The sequence below is a fragment of the Cucumis sativus genome, chromosome 6 (assembly GCF_000004075.3).
Source record: "Cucumis sativus cultivar 9930 chromosome 6, Cucumber_9930_V3, whole genome shotgun sequence".
NCBI classification, from domain to species: Eukaryota; Viridiplantae; Streptophyta; class Magnoliopsida; order Cucurbitales; family Cucurbitaceae; genus Cucumis; species Cucumis sativus.
Window position 1 is genome coordinate 2,968,425 of NC_026660.2, and position 27,536 is coordinate 2,995,960.

The 27,536-nt window shown below is 35.2% G+C and overlaps 1 protein-coding gene across 2 annotated transcripts in view; it reads right to left on the reverse strand.

Annotated features, from left to right (window-relative positions):
• Positions 1–4,329: 4,329 nt before the first annotated feature.
• LOC101220197 (ABC transporter C family member 2) overlaps positions 4,330–27,536 on the reverse strand; it is a 43,725-nt gene continuing 20,518 nt past the window's right edge. For both annotated transcript variants that reach the window (XM_011658224.2, XM_031887838.1), the window contains exons 14-27: positions 26,686–26,792; positions 26,506–26,599; positions 25,731–25,898; positions 21,934–22,074; positions 13,932–14,132; positions 10,435–10,533; positions 10,202–10,354; positions 9,157–9,548; positions 8,232–8,412; positions 7,792–8,115; positions 5,893–6,649; positions 5,629–5,750; positions 4,832–5,077; positions 4,330–4,735 (exon numbers count right to left, since the gene is read on the reverse strand). In XM_011658224.2, coding sequence (XP_011656526.1) covers positions 4,577–4,735; positions 4,832–5,077; positions 5,629–5,750; positions 5,893–6,649; positions 7,792–8,115; positions 8,232–8,412; positions 9,157–9,548; positions 10,202–10,354; positions 10,435–10,533; positions 13,932–14,132; positions 21,934–22,074; positions 25,731–25,898; positions 26,506–26,599; positions 26,686–26,792 — 3,144 coding nt within the window. In that variant the 3' untranslated portion in view covers positions 4,330–4,576. The remainder of the gene's footprint in view (positions 4,736–4,831; positions 5,078–5,628; positions 5,751–5,892; positions 6,650–7,791; positions 8,116–8,231; positions 8,413–9,156; positions 9,549–10,201; positions 10,355–10,434; positions 10,534–13,931; positions 14,133–21,933; positions 22,075–25,730; positions 25,899–26,505; positions 26,600–26,685; positions 26,793–27,536) is intronic.

Genomic DNA, 27,536 nt, shown 5'->3' on the forward strand with positions numbered 1-27,536 from the left:
AAGAAACTTCTACTCTATTTGTGCATCGTTTAATATGCCTGACATATCGTTAGACAAACTGCATTTAGCACTATTTCCGCTCATATTACACAATGAAACTAAACAATGGGCCAATGCTTTGGAAGAAGAAGAAGCAACAACATCGGACAACTTGATTGAAAAATTTATGAAGAAATTCTTTCCACCCATTGAGAATGCGATAAGAAGACAAGACCTGATGACCTTCGAACAGAGCAATAGCGAGAACTTGATAGACGCGTAGAGGTGATTCAAGAGAACGATCAAGAAATGCCCTCACCAAAGCATCCGTGGATGTGTTCTGATGGAACAAGTTTACTTTGGAATAAGTAGGGATACACAACGATCTGTCGATGTTGTGTTAAGATGTGGGATGCTTAGATCATCCTATAACCAGATCAAAACAACTCTGGATGCTATGGCCAGCAATAGTCAAGAACGGAGAGATGATGACTTTGGATCATGAAGTGATAGTAAGGGACGTAGAAGAGATATAGGAAGAATAGAAGAAGGGATGGATAGGAACGGGATGGTGACATTACAGGGACAAGTAGCAGAGATGAATAAACTCCTTTAGTCCATGGCTCTATCACAAGTCAATGTTGCAGGAAGCTTAATTCACGTGGTACAACAAGTGACTGGAGTAGGATGCGGTGGATCACACAGTATTGACGCATGCCCCTTGAACACGGAGAATGTCATATATGTAAGAAATGATCCTTACTCCAAATCTTCAACATCGACAGAGTGGTCAATTCTTGCTTCTTTTCAATAACAATTGGAGGTTTCAGCAATAACAATTTAAAGATGTCTTCATATGCTCTTATGGCTTTAGAGCATAATCCGACGTTATGTCTTCTGAACTCAACCGTCCATTCCTCACCATAAAAAAAGTTATCGATCCTTATTCCATAGAATAACCTGATATTTGAAAAGAAAATCACACTTAGGAACAAACCAAGTTGGTTGTTGATTGGGAAGAAAAGGATTTCCTATGCAAAAGTTTTTGGGTTATATGTCCTAAAACTCATGATTTGCAAAAGTTAAAATATTCTATTATTCGATAAAGTTTTTTTTGAAGTAATCTTTAATAAATTGTAATTGAATAAGAGAATTGCTTATGATAGAATTCATAATCCAATAAACAAGGTTCCTTGACTATAGTATGAGTACTTGAATTTATGTAGAGACATAAACGTGGGTCAAGTTCAAGTAATACTCTAAATGCTCTATAGTATAAGAATAATGTTGGACGCCTTATTCTGCGGACACTGTGGATGTGACCCACTTTGTAGTTAGTACAATCAAAGTGATCCAAAGATGCTCATATAGAGATATTTTAGTGAGAGCATCATATGCAATGAGATTGTATAAGAACAGACCATGAAATAGACTTTTTTACCGTATAATACTGTTAACTGATTAAAAATGACTATTTTGGTTACAAATTATATAGGTAAATCAACCTTAATACTGAGCTAACTATGAACTCATTTTACACGAAATTATCCTTAGATCTACATACGTGAGGGAAGTTCACCAGCATTGCTCCAATAGAACTCCCATTTCATAGGTAAGATTAGGATGATAATCGGGGACATAAGTTGCAAGATATAATTCATTCATACCTGTTTTATTAGGGTTCATATATAGTTCGTCTCCATGGGTACCCTCATTTCCTTGTATCTGACCGAGATCGAGTGTTCCTTAGTAACTTTTGGAAAGAGTTGTTCCATTTGTAAGGGACTCAATTAAAGAGAAATATAACATAACTACCTCCAAACTAATGAACAATTAGAAGGGGTTAACAAGTGCTTGGAATTGTACTTAAGGTGTTTCTATCATGAAAAACCAAAAACATGGAGTGAGAAAATAGAATGGGCCAAATATTGGTAAGAAAACACTCCCTGTATGGTGGTTTACAGACAACCCCCTCCAATAATTTCATGCAGACAATTGGACACCACTCCGAATGATTCGGTGGAATTTTAGTTGCAATCTTTGGATGAAATGTTGGCTGCCCTAACAAGTCACTTGCAGCATGTTCAAGAACAAATGAAAAAGTTTGAAGATGTGCACAGTAGAGATTTGGTTTCCAACATTGACGATTGTATTTAAAAATACAGTTGTATAGACAGCAGTCAAGACTAAAAAGCGTTGTGAAAAATTGTCGCCCAAGTATTTTGGCCCGTACGTGGTGATGAAAAGAGTCGAGGAAATGTTTTGTGCTAGGGTTGATTAGTCTGGATATTGTGTATTTTGAATGAATTATATTCATTTGGAGAGAACATCCCTCTTACTTGACTGAAAAATATTGTTGAATATATTTCATGTTGATATGGATCAATACAAATTATATATATTATTCCTTCCAATATCATTATGTTTGTGTGTGCTGGTTTGGAATTCTCTATTGTGTTTGTGTGCACTAGTTGAGATTCTGCAAGCTAGTACCTTAGCTTGGAGCTTAACAATCTCTCTTACACTCTCTAAATCCTGGAAATTAGATACTCAATGAGTTTATTAATCGTGCCATAAAACGAAAATGGAAAGTGATTGTCCTTCTAGATGAGGTTTATTACGTTCATTCTATTAATGACCAAGTTGATATTTAAGCTAGATGAGGAGTAATATGGGAGATGAGGTAGCTGTCGAGTTGTTTGGATATGTGCTTCTACTGCTTGCTTTTATGATGTCTTTGGTTAGTGTTGGTCACTTTTCAACAACTCTTTTGGTTTGGTGGTTGGGCTATGAAAGTTGTTTGATGTTGTTTTTGTCAATCTCTGTTGTTGTTGGTTGTTATCTTATTCCGTCCTTATTTTAAAGTTGTATGGGCTGCTTTTGCAATTAAAGCTTAGATTATGAACATGTCTATGTTATATGTTTTGTCTTATTAGATGTTGTATTTGAGACTTTTCTATATGAAAAAATATATATCTTAGCCGAAGGGGGAGTTTATTAGTGTCTTGCTAATTGGCTCACATTTGTTTAAGATCCCTAGCTTGTTGCTTAAGCTATTTTCGTAGTTGTTCCAGAATACGCTTTAAAGTGACCTTGTCTCAACTGTTGTCACAAAAGTTGCAGTTCTTACAAATTATTTCTTTTGTTATTAACATTATTCTGTATATTTATCTTTTCCAGAGCTCTATCGATTTATTATGAGGATAGTTTTTATTGCTCCACTGGAAGCTCAAAAAGCTTTCTTTGCTAGGGTTGCCACACATGTTCTGCTTGTTTTTCCATTGAAAATTTGCATAGAATATTGGGTTTGAAGCAAACAACTTCAATGAGCGTAACGACAGTTCTTGCCTATAGTTTGTTAAATGTCTACATTGAATTCGAGGCATACTACAACGCTTTAGGGGGAGACTGAAGCTGAGTTCTTTGAGAACAATTTCTCATCCATAAAGCCTAAGGTTCACTTTTTAAGTTAAAGAGTTTAGAAAGAGAAGGAAAAATACAATCTAATGAGAGGGGATCTCACAAGCTCAAGAGGAGTCTAAGTTTATCACCACTAATAGTCACAAGCTTAAGTTCTAAAGGGTGTCTCGTACTTATGACGAACCTAAGTTCTAAAGAGAGGAAGTCTTGCAACTCAAAAGAGCCGAAGTGTCCATCAAGTTATGTTATTTCATTCACTATGATGTAAGTGTATAGAGATAAAGACAACATTGCAATCACTTGATTCAATGATATTAGTGGATTATCTTTTCTAGACTAATTACCCCTCTAACATAGGTGTTATATCATCAATCTGAATTACTAATTCTTATGTGTTATGATTGTTTATTTTTCAACTTATTTGTTATTTTCTCTATGATTATTAGAGCATGTTGGGTGACATCTCAATTCACGATAGAGATCTACATTCCAAAATTTTACTATAACTATTAAAAAATTATAAATATTAAAAGATACAAAAACTATAAAACTAAACTTTTATGTTTAACAGAACTATAGACTTCGATTTAATACTTGTAGAGATACAAAGGACTCTAATTACGAATGCAAACAAAAAAGACACATTTTGAACAGGAAAACTTTAGATTTATAGACTGAAATTAAAGGACCAAAGCATCACTGGTTTAACTAGTTGGTAAAAGATTCAAATAACTTATTATTAGTTCTACATGATAGCTAAAGATAACATTTAAATAATTTTAAAAAACCTGATGTAAAGTAAATAATCATAAATTTTAAAAAATCAAATAAATGAAATAAATTAGGAAAAACTACTTTTAAAAAATATCTACAGTTCATCTCTGAGTTTTCGTTGCCTTTTTAGTCCCAAGTGTTTTTATAATTGAAGCATTTGATCTTTAAATTTTCAAACTATAGACTTTTAAGTCCAAAATTGTTAAGAATAGGCTTAAAGGGCCCCTGAATTTTTTGTTATAACTTTTGGGTCACACTTGTTAACATCCGAACTAAGGACTTGAGATAAAATGTTGAACCTTTGGAGTTTGCACCGCAATGTATTAGTGCAAGAATCCAATTATTCCACAACGATGTAATATCATCAAATTACATCAGCAAGCAATCTCTTCTATTCATCCATTTAAACCTTCTCTTGTAATCCTAAACTTTTCTCACCTTCAGTTTCAAATACTAAGCTACGTAAGTATTGGGCATTGGCAGCTCCTGTACTCTGAATCATCTTTGAGAAAGCACTTTCTTCGGCTGATAACAGTTCTTTTGGCGTGTTGTACTCCAAAACCTAAAGAGCAATAATGTGGGATTCAATAAACTTGAAACAAAATGCAAAGTAAAGCTATCTATTATTAATTTAAAATGCTTTAGCACACAAACATACCCGACCAGCTTCAAGTACAAGGATCCGATCACAATCTATGATGGTATTCAATCTATGTGCAATGATGAGCATGGTACAAGATTTAAATTCTTCCCTTATAGTTTTCTGAATTAAAGCATCTGTTCTAACATCAACAGCTGCAGTTGCTTCATCGAGAACCAGAATTTTTGATCTCCGAAGAAGTGCTCGAGCAAGACTTAACAGTTGCCTCTGTCCAATGCTAAAATTCTCCCCGGACTCTGAGACCTAAAACCGAAAAGAAAATCACTTCAGTTAAAAAATTATATTGTTCTTCTGATTGAGTATGATTGTATAAATGTGCATAGAAACCGACAGAAACTTTTGCCAATGTGATATTGATTTAGAATACAACACCTTTCAGGAAATTGGTTGTGGAAATTCTCTTGCATCAGGTTTGAACAAAAGAGAAACCAATTGTAAATGGTTACTAAAATGAAGGTATATTAGTAATTAGTTGGCAAATGTTGTGGTTTTTTGTTATCAATATAGGGAAGTGGAATAGGGAAGTACGATATTTTAGTGAGTGATTTCGGACAACAAAGCTCGAGAAAGGGAGGGTCCAAGATTGTTCAGTTTGTCGTGTATTTGTATTATTGTTTATATTTCAATATATTGGGTTATCACATATCCACCTCAACTTTGACAAAAGTTTGAACATAGTATTTAAATAGAAAACTGCTGAGATAGGTAATCAAACTGCAAATAGACAACTGAATATTTCATTTGATTCACACCACCAAACAGATACATTTCAAACAAAGTTCATAAAAATATACCTCAGCATCCAGGCCAAAGGTATTTCTCCTTATGACATCCTTTAAATGTACTCTCTCCAAAGCTTCCCAAAGATCAGCATCGTTATGATTGTTAAATGGATCTAGATTAAACCTAACAGTTCCTTCACAGAATGAGAAAGAAACATGAAAATAATAATTAGTTAGTTTATTAATGCAATTTGATTTACAAGAAAAGAAACAAAGAGCCCTTTAGAAGTTAGAAATGCTAAGTGCTCCTCGGGTACCATATTTTTTATTGCTTACCTGAAAAAAGAACGGGGGATTGTGGTATAATCCCAAGAACGTTTCTCAAATCAAACAACCCAAACTTTGCAACATCGAAACCATCAATAAATATTTTCCCCCTTTCCAGTTCAACAATACGAAATAAGGCATTTATCATGCTTGATTTTCCCGCACCAGTTCGTCCAACAATTCCAACCTTTTCATTGGGAAATATTGTAAAAGATAGTCCATGCAACACTGGTGGGAGCTCAGGTCTATATCGTAAAACAGCATCCTCAAATCTTATAAGTCCAGATGATGGCCATTGAGGAGGGGGGCGGTTGCTCTCAATAATTGACGGAGCTTCTGAAGGTAAATCTATATAAGTCCCAACACGCTCTACAGAATTTAAGCTATTCTCGGCCACACTTCCAAGCCTTAGTACACCCGTGAGCAAAGAGGTAATATTTAAAGCATAGCTAAGTAAGAGACCCATGGTGGATGCAAATTCCTGCTGTTTTTCTGCCCTGCCATTCTGCAAGACAGCAAAGGTGGTTGTAAGCCATATCATAAGACCACCCACAGCTTCTAAGCGGATTCCAAGCCATCGATTTCCACTCATGTTCACAAGGGTAAATCTAATATTATTGTCCATAGATTTCCCATTAACCTCAGCCATTCTATCATAAGCTTTGTATGCACGAATTGTTGAAAGACCATTCAAAGCTTCAGTAAATTGAGCATAAACAGGAGATCGACTTATTGAGTCTAGCCGCTTTACTTCTCTAGCTGTGCTCTATAGCAAAGGAAAAAAAAATGAAGTTAAACCTTGAATATGCATAAGCCCACTATTCAAAGCTTAAAAAATAACATTTTTTTTAATAGAAAACAGAAATGTTCATTGATACGATGAAGTTGAAAACGGAGGTTCCTATTGAATAACAATAAAAATAAAAATAAAATAAAATAACTCCCTTGATTAACAAAGGTAGATAAATACAACCATATTATTGTAAATATTTTTTTTTCCTTTTTCCACATGTACGAGCATGATCAATCGAAGCACAAGAGTTTTTCCTTCTCCATGGGTATGAGCACTCTTAATTTCAAAGAGAGGAACTCCGATACAAATTAATTAACTTATATTAAACACTACCTAATTAAGATTTGGAACTAATTGAATGATTTGATTACTTACTGATTAGTTAATTCATTAATTAATGATAAGAAATGGAAATCAAATTCAAACGTTTCTTAATTCAAATTAATATTAATAAAAAAAATTAATACATGTTTGTAAGTTCTGATTAGTCAGCATTCCTTGACAATGAATTGTTAGATCAATAGAAAATGTGTTAGAAAGAAATAACTAATAAGGTTCTTATAACAATTAATGAAAGAAGAGGAAAAAATACCACCAGGTATACGTGGCAAACCCTCGTTTAGGGAGAACAAACCACAATATGAATCTTTTGTATATTTTTATTATTATCAAAAGAATACAAGGGATGGAATATTTATAGGCCACAATGAGCCTTGACAAAAAGAAAATAACCTATTAAGCTGTGACCTTGAACCATTTTCTAAAACGGAAAAAAAAAGAAAATAAATAATAATAAATGCTACCTATAACAAAGTATGTAAGAGACGTTGAGGACAGTAGTTCTAAGGAACTTACCGTAGTACAAATCTACCAATAGCCCACCTACAAGGACAAGCCAAGCCTATATGGGCTGAACCCAACCCACTTGAAGTATGGGATTTGAAGAGTCAATTCAAAATTAAAAATGGGTTTAAATATGTTCTTATTTATCGAGATTTCAATCAAACCAAGGATTAGAAATTGAATGATACACAAAAACAAAAGTAGATAAAAATCTATAACTAAATAATAAAAATCAGAGAAGTTGGATGCCATAAAAGTAACGATAGAATTACCTGATAGTATAAATAGGCAGCATAAAACAATAACAGAAGAGGAAGGATTGCCCACAATGATAAAGTGCTCACAACCCCTATCAAGATGAAAGTAGAAAGGAGTTGTGAAATTTGCCCCAAGAACATGTTGAAAAAACTGGCAACATTCCTATCGATGTCACTAAGATCCTTTGAAAATCGATTGATTATCCTCCCAAGAGGATTGGTGTTGAAAAATACCATTGGAGCTTTTAAAACAGAAGTAAGCATTAGGACATGCAACCTTTTGGCTGCATATAAGCTTGATATGATCAGCCAATAAGAATTTAACAGTGTCACCAGCACCTGACATCAAAAGTTGTGTTTCATATATATGGAATAAAACTTAATGAAAGAAAAATTACTATCCTTATATAGAAGATAAAGATTTAAAGCATGCACAAAATATTAGTTGAGTATACCTGACCAAGTGACAGACCCGCATATATCATGTTGTAGTATAATGTTTCACTTGGTCCTATATTGCCTTGGTCAGTCCATATGCTTAACCATACACTTCTATAAATTCGAAGAGTTTCTGATAAAACATAGCATAGGAAGAGTATAGCGACCACCCATAGGCCTCCTAATGCATCCTTGTATCTGGAAGGAGCCAAAAGAAAAGCGTTGAGTGATAGAAAAAAAATGGAAGGAGAGCGCAACAAAATTGATTTTTGGTCTCTGTACTGAGATTCACACTTCTAACCTTGATTTTTCACACACTCCGATTCAATTTCTACTTACAATTAACTTTTGTTCATTGTTCATCACTATAAAAATTAATTTTAAAACTCCACTTCATTATTATTTTAATTTGATTAACATAGATAAATCTTTGACTAAAGTGAGTATTTAGTGCAAAATCAAGGTCAAAGTGCAAATCTTCAAACTTAGGGATCAAATTGAAACAAAACTCAAACTTCAAACATAAAATTGTAACAATTTATAATATAGGAACTAAATTGAAACCAATTTTTTTTATAAGAAACAAAATGGAATACCCAACTCAAAACCCTATACTAATCTCAAAACTTAAGGACTAAAACTGCAACTTTTGAAACTTAGGGACCAAATGAAAACTAGACCCAAAGGACCAAAAATGTATTTTTCCTTTAAATTAAGAAGGATAAGTTGTTGACTTATTGTCCCCACAGAAGAGACATGCCCCAGTGAAAATCTGTCTGTTAATAGCTCTTGCATTCAGCAAACAAGACTTATTCGAATTTTTCACAAAAGATTTTCTATTACTACTTTAAATGCACTCATTCCTGCAAAGATTTTCATGTATTGGAATATATATATAACCACAAAAATGGACAATGAGATTCGTGGTAAAAAAATTCTTACCTCATTAAAACATTCCAGCTGACAACACCCGTTTCTCTTTCTTCCTGTTTGATAAGAACAGATTTTTGTTCTTTACGATTTTCAGAAGGACTTACATCCTGTTTATTCAAATCATTTGTCGTCAAATTAGCAGGAAATTCAGAAGATCTTTTAGTATCGACGGTTCGACTATCTTCATTTTCCTCACTAGTTTCTTCCAATTTACCTGCACTTTCCATTAACCTTTGGAACAATCTGCCATTTTTATAAAGTTCCTCAAACGTTCCTTCCTCCTTCACCTCACCTTCATGAACAAGCATAATTCTGTCAACTTGGGAGAGAAAATGCAGTTGGTTGGTCACAAGAACTCTTGTTTTCCCTCTTAACTCTCCCCTGATGCATTTTTCAAAAACCTGTCAATGGTTGGATGACAGCATGAGAATCGTACAAGCAAACTCAAACAAGAAATTTCAATGTCTCTCTATTGAAAGAACATATAAAAAAGAATACTGAATCCAAACAATATCTCTGTTTTTAAATAGGAAAAACCATAATAAGGAATTCGAGTAAAACCCTATAGCAAAACAATTGTACATAACACCAGAAGTTTGGGATTAATTTACTCATAGAAGTAAACAATTGTACATCACACTCGATGAATTTACTTTTGAAGTTAGGCTCACACTTTGACTAATAGTATCACATAATCAAATTGTGAACCTAACACCAAAAGTTGAAACATCAACGGTAAAATCTCAGAGAAAATTGTTGACCAGACTCTCCTAATAGAATTATTGCTTCCAATAATACTAAACTCAATTAAATAGGACTTATTTACGAGTTAAAAGCTAAAACCACATGAATACTAGAGAAAACTCATTGAAGGAAGAAAAATTGATGTCAATTTAGTGTTATATTATATAGGTTATAAAACCTCAACATTGTGAAGTCAACAAGATATTAAATAGCCATAAGTTTATCAGACATGGGCTACCAGAATCATCCAATTCTCACACAAAGAAATGCGTATAAAAAAAAGGATAATAAATCATGACGGTATATCTACCTCTCTAGCCACATGAGCATCCAGAGCACTCAAGGGATCATCAAAAATGTACACATCAGAATTGGAGTACACGGCCCTAGCCAAGGAAACTCTTTGCTTCTGACCACCACTAATATTTACTCCTCGTTCCCCAATTTCAGTCAGATCACCACCCTAGCAGCCAACAAAAAGACAAAAGCTCACGGCAGGATTATAGAAATAATAATCAAGGACTACTATACAAAAACACTTACGGGCAGTATGTCAAGGTCAGGCTGCAATGCAGTTACACCTATTGTCTTCTCGTATCTGGCAGATTCGAAGGCCAAACCAAATAAAATATTATCACGCACCTGGAAAGAAAATTTAAGGTTCATAAATAAAACAATGCCTTTCAAATTCATCATGTTTAGATATTTGGTTTGAAAGGAAACCAAAACTATTTGAAGGCCAGTCTAGACTCTAGGGTTTGGTGCTTGCTTTCTTCATTATTCAATTATTTTTTCCTAGTAATAATTATATGATGTCAACCTAGTTGAGATGTCCGGATACGTCTGTTGATCCTTTTCTCTTTTTCCTTATAGTATAATCCTCTTGTACTATGAGCCTTTGTCTCCTTTTACTAAATTATTAATAATAGAAACCTTTTTGTCTTAAAAAAATTGTACGAATTTAGAGCTTTCATTTCTCCTTAAAAACACTTTGTCCTTTTTGTCCATTCTCCTAAGAGTGTAGTCTAGACACTTTGTTCTTTTTGTTCTTTCTTCAAAACCATTTTACTTAATCCATAGTGATGTTTTGGGTCCCTATAAAATTGTAATCCAAAATGAAAAACGTTGGTTTGTGACTTTCATGGGCGATGATACTCGCTTGTGTCGGGTTTGCTCACTAAAAAAAATCTGAGTTAATGGATGTTAAGAAGAATAGTCACTTTAGTTTGGCTAGCGTGTACATATCTGACACATGTCTGACACTTGGACACTCCAACACTTGGTGGACACCTATCAAACACTTGGTAGACAAGTATCGAAAACTTGGTAGTGCAACAAATGCATTAGACATGCATAGAACACTCATTGAATAGACTAAAAAGACACATATATGACAATAATAATAACTTTTGAATGTGGAATAGATCAAACTAAGTCTTTTTAACATATACATCAATTCATTTACTATGAATTTCATTTTACTATAGAGATTATTAAATTTTCTAAAAATAAATGTTTTAATAAACATGTCCTTGCTGTGTCAAGTCTTAGATTTTTAGAAAATGGCGCGTCGCCGTGACCGTCTCATATCCATGTCCATACTTCTTAGAGATGTTTTCACATGTTTTTACAAAATGATTGAAACCCAATTTTCCAAAATAGGTATTTTCCATTCAACTAATGGGACCGAATATTTCAACGAACGACACAAAAATAGGCATTTACTCGAGGTTGCTCGAGCTGTAATGTTTACTATGAATATTCCCAAGTACTTGTGCTGGAAGGAAATTCTCACAGCTGTCTACCTAATAAATCGAATTTTAGAACTCCACTTTTTGTTTTGAAAAATTGTTTTACAACTACTCAATTGCCCTCTGATTTAACTATTAAAGTTTTCGAGTGTATTTGTTATGTGCATCTACCGCATCTATCTAGTCATTTTTTATCAAAATCTGATCATCGAGCTATTAGATGTATTTTTCTATGCTATACATCAAGACGAAAGGTATATATGTTTTTATCCTCAAACCAAAAAACTTTATGTGAGTATGGACTAGTTGTTTTTGGAAAACCAATCTTTTTTCACCAAAAATTCTCCAGGGGAAGAAATTAAACAAAGATCATAATTTGAATGTAGCTAACCAACTCCAAAATGATGTTTGTCCTAATCTTGCTAGTTCAACAATGCCAAGTTTAGAAAGTTCTAATTCAGGGGGAGAATTATTACAAAAGGATCATATTGATCTAAATTCGGAGTTTAAGTTTTATAGTAGAAGAAGGCTCAATCAAATGAGGAAAGACCAAATAGTTGACTCCTCACCAATCCAATCTCAAACTCCAGGTAACAAACCTTCCACTATATTGTCTCTCCAACCATTGAAAATTGTTAGTTCATGGAAAAAATAGTTATGGAAAGTTTACCAAAAATATTTTTTCCTTTTTTCCTTTTGCCCCTATTCTATTTATTCTCCCTCTTTGTACTATTGTAATTCATTAGAAAATAATAAGAACAATATATCGTGATTTTTCTTCCGGTACTTGGGTTTCCACGTAAGTCTACTTTCAATAGTTGTCTGTGAGCTTCTTGCAAGATGCAATAGTGCAACTGAAAGACTTGGCAGCTCACCACTTCCATTTTGAGTGCTAATTAAAATGAAGAAAGCAAACGGCAGAAAAGATCGAAGAGAAGGGGCTTTGCCAAATACCAGTAAGGATGAAGGAAGGAGGAGGGAGGAGGGAGGAGGGAGGGGAGAGAACTTACCTGTTTGAAGACTTTTCATTGATTTCAAGACCTCATATCTTATATCTTTGTCATACTTTCCTCCTTATAGCTGGGCACAATACTCTTAATTGCAATTTTTTGAGTGTTTTGATTGTTTTGCTTGTTGATTTCCTTTTCTTTTAAAGAAACAAGACTTTCCATTGAAATAATGAAGAGACTAAAGCTCCAAGTAGAATGAAACGAAGAAAATAACAATCTGAAGAAGGTTTTCCTACTTAGAGGTTGCTTCGCTTGTTGTTCATTGTTTTATCGTATTGTATTTCCTAGGCTTCTTACTGATTTTGTTGCCAATGCACGTTCCCGTTGGAAACTTGTATCCTTTAACCTTTTTCTTCTGATTCATATATCAATGCAAAAGTTGTTTCTTGTTCAACAAGTCTCGTCTTGTAGATTTTTGGGTTCCTGTCCCTTTTTATGGCTTTCTGTGTTTTTGTTCTTTAGAAGCTTCCATTTTGTTTTGTAAATTTTTCTCTCTTTTTATTCTCCCTTTATTATTTCGTAACAACACTATTGTCTCTTCAAAAACAAAAATAATATAATTTTGATTGATGCTAATATTTACAGTTAATGAATTCTATTTAGAAAGAAAAATAAAGGGGTGTTTTCCAAAATAACAAAATGAACCAACATATTTACAAAATATAGCAAAATTTAGATTATATCAATGATAGAGACTGATCGACATTGATAGACTTCTATCTTTTTGTGAAAAGGAGACAACCTCTTTATTAATATAATAATAATGAGACAAAAGTTAGTACAAGAGAATAATACAATGAGCATGTAACTATGGATCAGGAGGTGTACTTGGGCATCTCAACTAGGTTGACACCCCAATAGCACTCCTATGTCCAAACAAGCTAAAAACCAAAAGAAGTACGAAGAAATAAAAATACAAATAAAAATAAAAAGACTAAAAGACTTCTATCAGTGTCTAGCATTAAAAAAATCTAAAATTTTGCTATAAAATGTAAATATTTCCGTCATTTTGCTACTTTTTAATAATTCCCAAAAGTAAAACAGTTTTAAATAAAACTAGACAAAAAGTTTTAAAAAAAAACTAGAATTTTTTTTGCATAAAATTCAAATAAGAGGAATATCATAGTATTATTTGGTCAAAATAATATGAAAAGATGCTAGAAAGAGTTCGTGTTTAGAAGCACGTTAAACGCTTGAATCCGACGTAAGAATTGAACAGAAATAAGCAGAACAATATCTATCTAATCAATATATCCTGGGGCAAGTAATACCAACTTACTGTAGCATTATAAATCCACGCAACTTGTGGAACATATGCAACACTTCCCCGAATAACAACACTAGAATCTGCAACTGATGGAATTTCTCCAAGCATTGCTGACACGAGTGATGTCTTTCCTTCTCCTGTACTTCCAACAATTGCGATTAAGCTACCAACCGGTATGTCCAAATTGATGTTCGATAACGTGGGCTTCTCGGCCTAGTTTAAAAAAATAACACAAATGAAAAATCACCATTAGAAAGTAGTATAAAGAAAAATATGTCAAAATGAAAAACTGTTATCCAAAAAATAATCCCCAATTCAATAAAAACTATCTCCTTGGAACTAAGCCATTCTGTAGGCAAACTTCTATCGATGTGGTTACTAACTCCACAAAGAGAAGATTGTCGAGGATATGTTTGTTGAACAAGAAACAAGTCTCTTTGTTAAGATAATGATATGAGACTAATGCTCAAAGTATAATGGAAACAACAAGCATAAAGCTACGTATCAGGAGGTGTACTTGGGTATCTCAACTAAGTTGACACCCCTTAGCACCATCATCACCTCCAAAAAGGAACTTACAAATAACTTAATAAAGACTTAAAAATTACAATCATCGCCAAGAATATTAAAAAATAACAAAACAAGACTATGAAGTGTAGTAGAGGAAGAGAGTCATCTTATTCGTCGTTGCTGTCAACAATTCAATTCATGGAGATAGTCGGGGATATGTAAGTTATTAAACCCCAATTTATAAATTAAATATATATATTTTAAAAAGCGTGTGATAAGAAAGTAGCTCAACTGACTTTGTTTGCTTTGTTTCTTTCTCCTTTGATAATAAACTACATCTTGCCTATAAAACAATTCACAACATCCTCTTGTTTTGTTGTTTCTATAGATAACAAGTGTACCTAAAAGTAATCGTATGATTGATCATTGGTCTCTATGACTATTTATAGTAATCTTCTTGGTCTTATTACCTTGACTTGGATCCCCTGCTTGTAAAGTTGACTTTGGAATAGCTTTCGTATGTATAACTATATTTCTAATATGCTCTTGTTGACTTTCATACTATTTCATATTATCACAATGGAAGTTTGGTTTCTAATAACATAATATATATATACACACACCACATAGACACTTTTTTTCTTTTTTTTTTTTTTTGAAAAAGGACACAAGTCCTGGTCCTTTCATTAAGATAACGAAATGAAATAATACACGGTAATGTAGTACAATTAAGAGACAACACTAATCCTTGATTAATGAGTGCACCCAGACAACGTTGTTAAAATAGTATGATACATTATTCATATCGTAGGATTCAAAACAAAAGTATGGAGAACCATGTTAAATCACCAATTCAACCCAAAAACTTAAATTGATGGCTGAAGGTAAATTTCATATAATATCCAATAAAACAATAGCACTCATAGATTTGAATCGAAAATTAGAGATATCGTGCGATATAAAATCTTGAAGAACCACAACTTTTCGATTCAATAATCAATAATATTTTTTTAAAAAAATGAAAATACCGTGATAAGATGGTGTTTAGGCATTGCTGACGAGTTAGTCGAAGATGAAAACTTTTAAATCACCAATTTAACCCAAAAGATTTTGGTAGTTCAACTATGTTCTCATGTGCAATTTTGTTTCCGAGCATTCATCTTTTCCACCACTACTAATTTTCAACTCAAACCATTTTGGTCTTTGTGTATTCCTTGTGTTATGATATATATATATTTATATCATATGTCATTTATTGTAATTGTACATAGTGTCTAGGGTTTATTTTGTTCTCTATATAAATATGTAACTTTCCTTTGACTCAATATGAATAACAAATATATTTCTCTAAATTCTAGATTACATGGTATCAAAGCCATTAGGGTTTCGAACGACCATTAGCTTCCTCCTCCATTAGGCTTAAGTTTAGGTTACCTTCCGTTGACCATCTATCGACACCGCCCATACCATAAGAAGTGCCACCTCCGTCCGCCTAAGTCTGTCTTTGCCGATCGTTGGAAAACACCGCGTATGACCTTCACGTGCCGCCAAAATCTCCCTGTACTTCATCCACTCGCTGGAGCATGAGGACTCTGATTTGTTCTCCGTCTTCTGGACTTGTCTCGAACCATTGTTTCCGATCAGTCTGTGTCGTTGGGTCTATCAAATAGTATTTAGGTTTGACGAAAACTAAAGGTTACGCCATTGTTTTAGGGTCTTCTTCCAATTTTGCAGCTGTATGGATTGATTTTCTCTTTGTTTGTGTGGGCCGACATAAAAAATTTGGTAGTCTCCAACGTTATTCCCTTCGCCTCTAAGATCACAGCACATAAGTTAAAATGGATCTAATTATTACGATTGGCGTCAGACAATTTTCTTTTATTTGAGAAGTACTGATATGGATGATCATATGACCGAAGATCCCCCAGAAGATGCAAAGCAGAAGGATTGGCTTTGTAATGATGCCCGTTTATATCTTCAGATCAAAAACTCAATTGAGAGTGAGATAATTGGATTGATCGATCACCGTGAATCTGTTGAACTTCTGAAATTTTTAGATTTTCTATATTCAAGTAAAGAGCAAGTGCATAGAATGTTTGAAGTTTGTATACAATTTTTTCATGCGAACAAAAAACTGAGTCTGTCACCAGCTACTTTATGCGGCTTAAGCAGATAACTGTCGAGCTTGGCTTGTTGTTACCTTTTAGTCCTGATGTTAAAGTTCAACAAGCTCAACGAGAGAAGATGGCTGTTATGATCTTTTTTAATGGACTCTTACCTGAATTTGGAAATGACAAAGACACAGATTCTCTCTGACTCTAAGATTCCATCATTAGATGATGCTTTCACTCGTGTTCTTCGCATTGAAAGCTCTCCGACTGGTGTGTCTATTCTTCAACCCAGTAGTGCTCTCTTTAGCAAGAACAATAACCCTCGAGCACCTCGAGCGATGAATAGCAATGTTCAAAGAAATAGTAATGATCATTGAAAACTAGATTTTGAGAGATTGTTTGTAACTACTGTCGTAAGCCAGGCCATATGAAACATGATTGTCGGAAATTATTATATAAAAATAGTTAACGATCTCAACATGCTCAGATAGCCTCCACATGTGATATACCAGAGGCGTCAATTACTATTTCTGCAAATGAATTTGCTAAGTTTTAGAATTACCAAGATTCATTACAAGCGTCATCTTCCTCTGCTCCAGTTGCATCCACCGTTGCCCCAGGTAATACAAAGTGTCTTCTTACATCATCTAGTCATAGACTCTGGTGCCACAGCTCATATGACAGGTAATTCTTGCTTATTTTCTAGACCATTGTCTACTGCCCCTTTTCCACCTGTTACATTGGCAGATGGCTCCACATCTTCTGTTCTTGGCTCTGGCACAATTCACCTTACCCCATCCTTTTCTCTGTCTTTTGTGTTACATTTGCCTAACTTATCCTTTAATTTAATTTCTAGTAGTCAACTTACTCATGAACTAAATTTTGTTGTCTTGTTATTTTCTGGTTATTGCTTGTTTTAGGATCGTGTGACGAAGACGATTATTGGTAGAGGATATGAGTCGGGAGGCCTTTTTCTCTTTGATCATCAAGTATCGCAAGTTGTGGCGTGTCCTGTCATTCCCTCTCCCTTTGAAGTCCATTGTCGTTTAGGTCATCCATCTTTGTTCGTGTTGAAGAAACTTTATCCAAAATTTGGGTCTTTGTTCTCTTTAAATTGTGATTCGTGTCAATTTACTAAATTTCATTGTCTTAGTTCGAGTCCTCGAGTCGATAAACGAGCAATTGCTCCATTTGGGTTAGTTCATTCTAATATTTGGGGTCTGTGTCCAGTTGTATCTCATCAAAGGCTTTGGAGGGTGGTTTTCCATTAAAAATTTTCTACTAGATTTATGGACAACAAACATTTTAGAAGCCATTGGAGCACATTTTGGGGTTTGGAGAGCATTGCACTAGATACTCTCAATCTCACAAACTGTTCGGAAGCCAGAATTGAAATCCGGAAAAATTTGTGGCTTCTTACTACAATAGAGTTGAAAAATGAAATCTGATTCCCGAGCTCGTTAATGATCAAGGAATCCCCACCACCTCATTCCCAAAAATTGAGCAACTAATCCTTGATTTCTACAGCAACCATTACAAGAAATCTGATCATGCAGATATGAACCTCCTCATGGTGCTTTCTAAGTAAACAGTTCAAAGACTTCTCAATGCAAGCAATCTTTCTAAATTAGCAGGCATTCATCCTTCCTACTTGATCGATAATCCAACTTTGGGCAACAACCTCTAATGATTCTTCTATTTCCAACTCCTTGTTGACTGTTTTTTATTCCTAGTCTTGTTAGATATGTTTCCATATTTCTTATTGGTCTGTATTGGCTGTGTTTAGCCCCCAATTGGACTGTAATTATTTATTTTATTAGTACTTTATTTTGTTGGAAGTGATGAGGGTGCTAAGGAGCTGTCAACCTAGTTGAGATGCCCGGGTGCACCTCCTAACTTATTCCAAAGTCGAGGCTTTTCATGTGTCTTTTTGAAGAGATCAAAGGCTTTCTTGACTACTTGTCGGTCACCAATGCAGAACTTTTTAGAATCAATACGCTTTTCTTCAATCATAACATTCTTGTGGCTTTCTTATCTACGAACTTCAGAAGAAGAAAAAAGTCACTAATAGATGGAATAATGGTTTTCCCAGGTATTCGACCTCCAACCTCATAAAATTCAACATTGAGGCTGGCAAGGAACTTCTATAGTTTTCCTGTAATGTTTTTTATTATCTGTAGTCTGTAGACTTCCACTCGTACAAATCAAAGAGATCCAAGTCTTGCCAAATCCTTGGAGTATGTCTCTTGATTTGAGATTCAACTTAAATATCAGTGATCTGTGTCACAAGTTGGTGTCTTCAACCATGGAGTTTACAAGTCAAGTCATAACCATGGAGTTTCAACATCTCATACAGCAAACAGAGAGTCGTTTGGTTTAGGGGCAATTTTCCCTCCGGTAATAACCAATTTTCCCTCCGGTAATTAGCAAATTTTCCTTTGTCCACAAATACACAGTCTGGAGCCTTGATCTTTTGGAGGTAATTTAGTGTGGAAGCCGATTTCAAGCAGACAGTATGCCATGTGAAAGAAGAAGTTGATTAGATGTATAGCAGAAAGTAATTAGTTGGGTTTTTCAGTTTCAAGAAAACATGAAGATTGAAGAAGTGAGTGAGTTTCATATTCTTATGGGGCTTTAGTCACACTTGTAAGTATTAATATAATTAGATTATTCTTAGAAGATATTATTCTGGAGATATTATTTGATATTATTTCCTTAAGTGTATTTCTCTATGGTTATATATAGGCTTGTATCTCTACTAAATAATGAATGAAATATAGATTAATTCCATAAAATCAACATGGTATCAGAGCTCTAGGGTTTTCGTCTTACTGAATTCTAGCCTCCACATCCCATTTGATCTCTGCCTCCGTTGATCATTCATCAACGGAGGCAGAATCATCTCCCATTAGCTGAAGCCGCCCCTTAGATCTGCAAACCCGCCGTTGTCGTTGCACCTTCCCTTTGCCACTCATTGCTGTTCAAATCTGCCACCATCCAAACCCCAGAAACCCCATTCGTTTTTCACTAGCGTCTGCGGCGGCCATCTCCTTCATAGTTCTTCGTCCGACCTCTTGTTTTTCCGTTAGCCAAGCAGCCGATTGAACCTCTGTCAGTTGAAGCCGAACGCCCAGCCGAAGAGTTTTGGTTTTGTCCGTCGTCCAAGAAGCTCCGCTCGCCGCTGCGTTTCGTTGCCGTTGCTCCATCTCCTTACGCTGTCCCAACAAAACCATGAAACCCCATGTCCTCAGATCCTCGCGTCTGCCTCCAATCTGTTCCAGATCTGTCTAATTTCGTTCAGACCCATCCTTCATGTCTGCCTTCAAAGTTTAGATCGAAGCCCAGATCCAACGACGCCTCGTTTCTGTTTTTGTTCAGATCTGCTAAGCCTCTCTGCTCCATTCAGTTCAGTTTCCGTTCTGTTCGCCCCAGATTTCCCGTTTAGTCTGATTCTGACTTGCTCTAGTTTAGTTCGTTCGGTTCCATTCTGATCCGACAAAACACTTTTGTCCAATTCCGACCCTGTTTTCGTCCAGCTTTGATTCTACTTTGCTTCAGTTTTGCTCTTTCATTTTTCCCCCCGAAGTTCTTGTTTCGTTCTTCCTAGGTTCTGTTATAGATCTCTATACGAGGATCTATGTTTCTATCCCAGAAGTTTTTCGTGGGTTTGTAACCTAAAAGTTCTTTGTGTGTTTGTTCTTCGGGTTTTTTATTCTACTCTAAGTATATTGTTTCTTTTCTTAGTTCTTAGCAAACTCAAGTTTGTGATTTCAACCTTGAGTTTGAGGGAGGGTATTAATATAATTAGATTATTCTTAGGAGATATTATTCTGGAGATATTATTTGATATTATTTCCTTAAGTGTATTTCTCTATGGTTATATATAGGCTTGTATCTCCACTAAATAATGAATGAAATATAGATTAATTCCATAAAATCAACAGTAAGAAAGGGTTATAATCAAACAAAGTTGGCTTTTGATGAAATTTTTTTGAGTTAATTCATTCCTCTAAATTAAAGCTGGAAAAATTCTATGGGATTACAGAAGTCTATGTCGAATGGTTAATCTAATTTGGAAAATGGCTTTTAGACACTATTTGTCTCCTTCAATCTGCACTTTTGCTCTTCCGCTAGTGACTCTTCACAGAAAGTGGTTTTAACTGCTTATTCTCAACTTGTTTGCATGGTTCTCATAATTGTGTTTGACAAGATCCTAGAGATTTTTTCTGAGTAAGCTCCTCAGCATAAGACCTCGGTGGAGTCATCAACTTTTAGCCTCCTCGTGGTGTTCCTTCTCCAAGGATCTCGAGTTTGTCTCACTGCAAGTTGATGGATGTTTAGTCTGATATAGTCTTGTAGTCTTTTTATTTGTACTTGTATTTCTTTGTACTTCTTTTGGTTTTGTTTTGTCTTTGGACATTACTCCTTTGTTTTGGTTTATAGCTTGTTTGAACATGATGAGGGCGTTATGGGGTGTCAACCTAGTTGAGATGCTAGGTGCATCTCCTAATCCATGGTTACGTGCTTATCTTGTACTATGAGCTTTTGTCTCATTATTATTATATTAATAAAGAGGTCGCCTCCTTTTAAAAAAATAACACTTTGTGATCAACAAAGAAAGTTGTCTCCATTAAGTCGGATCATGGTGATTTGGATAGTGGGGCTATTGGAATGGACACGATTGTCGACTTTAGCCATAAGTAACTTAGAATCCAACATGGCTGAAGCAACAACAAAGGTCAAAAATGGAGAGAATGGATTTAAAACACTAACCAAACTCGGTGGCGACGGCGGACAGTGGAGGAATCGGCAGCGGACAACTTAGAAAGGCACAACTGGTGAGGACCACGGGAAATTACAACAAAGACAAAAAAAAACACTAACTTACAGCCAAAAATTGCAAGAAAACGCGGCTATCGTCAGCGTCTAGCAAGTTGTGGTTGGCAGCGGCGATCAGTCGGAGTAAAACGGAGGACTATAAAAGTTTTAGGATTTTTTGGTTTACAAAATGTTAGGGTTTTTTTAGGATTTAAAACACCCGCTTTGATACCATACCAGAGAATGTAATTTTCTCTATATTTCACAAGGAGAGAAGGGTTTTCTTAAAAAGAAGAACAACCCATTACCTAGAAGGAAAAATTAAATTTGGCAAATATAATATAACCAATGTAGTAAAATATAATACAAAAAGGGAAATAATCAACAAATGTTAATAACAGTTTGTTTAATAAGTTACTTTAAACTGAATTCGGATTTAATTCATTCAAACTATTTTCGTACATCCATATTCAGTTTTAAGTAAGGACTGAGTATTAAATCCAAATTCAGACTAAGTAAAGACTGATTATTAAATCCAAAAACAGCCAAAAATCTAAAGTAAAGACTGAATGCACCTTTAAATCCCAAGAATAGTATCCGTTCTTGATTGAGATGGCTGGAAGTTTCAGATTTAATGGTGGGTTTGGGACCAAGACTTTCTCTTCCGCTAGAAGTAGCTCCTCTAAACGATTTAGTGATACTTTAGCATTTACTACCTGACAATAAACGGCACTTTAACCAACAAGGTACAAATAAAACCATATCATCATAACTGTAATAGCATTTGCTTAACCTTGCAATTACCTAAAAGAAAGGAACCTAATAGCCAAAAGGACTGAAAACACAGATAAGGTCACATGTGAATTCCGAAAGAAAAGAACCTAATACCCAAAAAGTACAAGTGAAGAAAACAATAAACCAAACATGACCATGCACCCCCCAACACTACCTTTTCAAATGTTACTAATATTAACAAGATAAAACAAATCCAGATAACTGAAGGTAGCATGCAAAACTACTACCTAAGAGTAAAAGTAAAAATTATATACAACATTATTGGGTTAAAGGCTACAAACTGACCAAACAACAATACAAGGTATGTGCAAAGCTGTGCATATAGGAGTAATTTCATGAGGTGGCATGGCAAGATTGAGGATACAAACCAAAGTTATGAATTGTATTAATATTAAATACAAGAAGAAAATTATAATTGGGATTAATAATTATTTTAAGAAAACAAAACAAAACTTTTCATTGAACATGAAAAGAGACAAATGCTAAAAGATACATTAATCTTAAAGAGAAGAAAAACTGAGAAAACAAAAGAAGACAATTCAATCGAGATAAAAAGGAAAGAAGACATCAAAAGCAAACACTTAACACCTAACAAACAAGCTTCAAAAAAGAAACCAACGCTAGAGAACACATAAACTCTAATTATCTTTTTAGCAAGGTAAGTTCTCTCCCCTCTGTCCTCTGTCCTCTGTCCTCCCTCCTCCCCCATCTTCCCCCTCCACTCTCCTCTACAACAGTCTCTGATGGTTTTTATCGGTGAACATTGCCTACTTGTCTGCCTCCCTAGCATTTCTTCAACTTTGAGTCAGAAACTTTGAAGCAAGGGAAGTAATAAGTTGTCATGTCCTCCAAGCACACTATTGTATCTGGTTTGAAAATAGAAGGTTCCAAGTACAAAATGTGGAAGCACAAAGAAGTCTGTCAACTTCAGAGATGTCGCTGAAGTGGCTCACAAATTCCATATCGGCCCTCATGAGAGGCCCAAAATACGATTTCTTTCAAAATTTGGAAGCATTGGATAGAGGAAGGTTGAAAGTGTCGAAAATCAGACTCAAAGGTGGATGGATGCTAGGCTGTGATCTTTGGCCTTTGTCAGGTGGTCATTCCAACATCCGAGTGTGTTGAGTGGTGGACAAGCAGGGTTGGTTAGATTTCCATAAAATGTTGAAGAACTTCCTGACTAAGGTAGACTAATCAAGATGGTTTGAGAATACAAGGCATTCGGCTAATCTCTCCTCAAAGTGCAAGAGTCTAAGCTATGCAGATATTGTATTAGTAGGAGATGGCACAGAATCGGAAAAAAAGAAAGGAAAACAGAGAGCTACTCTTGCGTTTAGTCACTCTGACTCCAAGATTGAAGACTCCTCTATTTCAAAGGTAGTAAAACAGAGTCAATGGGTGATAAAAAACCCAAAGTTCCAATGCGCACTTTGATCAGTTATGGATTGCCTTGAGGCTTTTTACTTTTGACGACTGGAGGAAGATTCTGAAATTGCTGAAATTTATTTGTGGAACACGTCATTATTAATCCCCTGTTTGATGAAAATGCCCTCATCAGTATTGATCAAGGGGCAATTGAAGATTTCATATCAGAATCCGGAAAATGGCAGGCAATGGGATCATTCCAACTTAAGTTCAAAAAATGGGATAAATTCAAGCATAGCAGACCTAAAGTGTTAAAAGGATACGGTTGTTGGTTGCAAATTTGGAACTTACCACTCGACTATTGGTGCAGAAAACATTTGAAGTAATTGGGAACTATTTCGGAGGGCTGAAAGACAGCCACAAAAACACTAAACCTCATTAACTATAGTGTGGCTCACATTCTCGTACTAATGAATCTCCTCCCCCTGGTATGGTAAAAAAGAACGTTTCTCCCATTAATCCGGACTCAGAGCTTCAGAAACCACAATCAGTCAGTAAAAAATGCCTCAGTTCATCCCCAAAAAACCGGATCAATAATCTCAAAAGAAAATCCAGCTCTCCAAGGATCTCGCTAAAGCACTTTATTCAGAAAGAAACCTGTTTCAATAATGACTGGACTGGCCTTCTAAGGTTAGAACTTTCACGAGCATGCTATATTAAGATCCAAGAGAAGTACCCCGACAGCCGAACATTAACAGACCGCCAATTTCGAGTGACAATCCACATCTTTTAGAAAACTGCAGCTCTCTCATTCACACCATCTGGAATAACCAGGTCAGTTTCTGATCATTTGGAATGAGGCTGAACGTGATTGGGAGTGCTTGGTGATTGGGAGTGTTTGGTGAAATGGAAGGATCGACCAACTCATGAAGCCACTTGGTAGTCCTATGCTGTATTCAAAAATCAGTACCCAGATTTCCACCTTGAGAACAAGGTGTCTCTTCTCCATGGGGGTACTGCTAGGTCACCCATTAGCCAAGTATACAAGTGGAGGGGTAAAACGGGAAATTCTGCATGGACAGTATGGTAGTTAGTATTAAACCACCAATTCACCCAAAAGCTTAAGCTAGTGGTTGAAGGAAAATCTAATTATATATCACCAACATTCTCCCTCACTTGTGGACTTGAAATATTTGAAAGGCCCAACAAGTGGAAATCAATTTTAATTGGGGAGAAAACATTAACGCAGGGGCTTGAACACAGGACCTCCCTGAACCACCTGCTCTGATACCATATTAAACCACCAACTCACCCAAAAGCTTAAGCTAGTGGTTGAAGGCAAATTTAATTATATATCACCAACAGTTAGAATGGTAAGTGGTCCTAAAATTGCGTGGCAGTAGAGGAGAGGGAATATATATATAGGTATGTTGTGCTAGGGCTGTTCATCTTCTTGGTTATGTATTTTGTGTGAACTTTTGTTCATTGGGAGAGGATAGCCCTCTTATTTGGCTGGGAACCATTTGATGAACTGTTTTGGCAGTATTGATTGATTCAATACATAATATTTCCTCCCAGTATTATTGTGTCTGCATGTGTGCTGGTTGTATTTACTTGCAGGTATTTTGGAGCTTAGCATTGGTATCAGAGCTAGTCGCACTCTGGGGAGGTGGAGCAAGATGACACAAAACCAGATAGAGGAATGTTTAGCGGCTTCGGAAACAGATATCAGCACTATTAAACGAGATCCAAAGGCTTCCAGTTCTGTAGAAGACAGTCGATAATTATGTTCAACTAAGATGAACCGACTTCAGATAATTAAAATTCAGCATAGAACTATTAATAAGCATCAGCAAACAATTATGTCAATTACGGCAGCAAATTGTTGCTGGATGCTTAATTACCCGTGGCACAGGGATGAAAATTTTTACCCCAAGTATTAGTTTTTTATGATAGGATAAAGACTTCAAGGATTAATACAAGTTCTATGCAAGTAACATGAAGTTAGATCCTTCTAGACAGGTGCAAACAAAATGATCAAGTCATTTTACATTACTACCACAAAATAGAAAGTAAAAGCGAGAAGCCCAAACAAGAAACTCAAAGTGTTAACAACCACAGCCATCATAGTATAGCACAAAGTAAACATGAGGCTCATTTCCAAGGCAGAAAATGTTTAAAATTTAAATTTCAGAAAGGCACATAACAAAACCTGGGTTATTATGTTAGGAAGTATAATCAGAGGAAATCGTAGCACTGCAAATAACGAAAGTGATGTAAATGCCCTAGCTGGGGTCAAGTCGCCCCCAAAAGCCGTGAATAATCCAAAAGCAGTCACAGTCACCAAAACGGGAATGCTATTCAGTATGAAACTATTTAACTGCAAAAACAAGTAATATTGTTAAAATATATCACAATCCTAAGGTTCACGAAAACAAGAGGTTAAAATCTCATTCATGAGAAAACTCTATCTAGTCAGTTAGGCTACATCACTAAAAAACGAATAGGTTTCCAAACCTTATACCTAAAGTTCAGAAAACCCTGGTTACCCCTACGTAGACCTAGTGCTATGATACCATGTAAACAAGGTTTATGTGCCTATAATAATCTCACAAAAAGCTAGGTGATTTCCAAGCCAAGGGTCTAAACATTTGCTAGATGGTTTTTTCATGGTTGGTGAAAGGGTATTTTCCAATCCTCTTTTTTGTCTTTTGTAGGTAACTACTGCTAAGCAAAGATTTTACTTCCAGTTGTCTAAATTTCTTTTCACTGACAAACTCATGAGAGAGAAAGGAATGTCATCATTCATGAAACCCATAGAAGATACTGAATGCATATTAGTTATGAACTACAGAACAGCTTGAACCTTAAAAATTCTGTTAATCCTAGTGAAACTCTAGAAGATTGAATTAAAAGGTTAGGCAGCAATTTTAGGTATAACATTGTTTAGAGAAGATTAACCTTGAATATATAAATATATAACGTACCGCCCCAAGAAGTGCTGCCTTACGGAACCATGACAGCTCATCATTCCGAATACTTTGTACTTTTGAATGAAAGCTATTCTCCCATGCATAACATCTAATCCAATTTCCAACAGCCATCAAAATTATTAGATAAGTTTTAGGTAATAAAAAGTTGAAATATTTTATTCTTAGACTGCATACTTCACTGTATCCATCGCAGCTAAAATCTCATTCATGAGACCAACTCTCTTGTCCGTGCGTTGCAAGCCCTCTTTGGACTGTTTCTGCAATCTGCTGATTACAAGTGTCTGTAATCCCAAAACATAATAGCATTAATGTTACATATTTCTAAAATACAAACATCTTGGGAGATTTGAATATAATAAAAACTAATGGGTTTCACATCATGTATAAATGTTATTTTTATATGTCAATACCATTACATGAATCAGTTGTACAGATCGGAAGTACACAAAATGCATGTGCAAGTTATGAAGATTGATTAAAAATTTAGAGATACAAACTATCCCTCTTCACCTCTAGAATATTAACACCTCAACTTTAACACCTTCAACTAAATGGAAATACATGGTGTAACTTCCAAGGAGCTCACCACAAAAGTGTTGATCAGAGTTTAGAACAGATTGTTGTGGGTTCATTCCATCTACTATTTCGGTGATAGATGTATTAAATCACCGGTTGACTCAAAATTTCAAATTAATTTAATAAAATAATACATGGTGCAGTCCCAAGCTCCACCCATATCCATGCCTTCCTTCCAATTACAAAGGGAAAAAATATAGTACAAAGATATTTTTTCTTAGAGAAAAAAATTGTCATGTGGTAATTTGTCATTGGGCACTAGGATCGCTGCACAAAGATGGGTGCAGTATTTATCGATTTAATATTAGTCAACTTCTAAGTTAATCGTCCAAAAACCACCATGTTTATTGAGCCTATTGATGTATCATCTTACATAAAGGTCAACAAGTGTAATATAATATCTAACACACACCTTCAATTATGGGCTCAAAATATGAAGAAAGATCAAC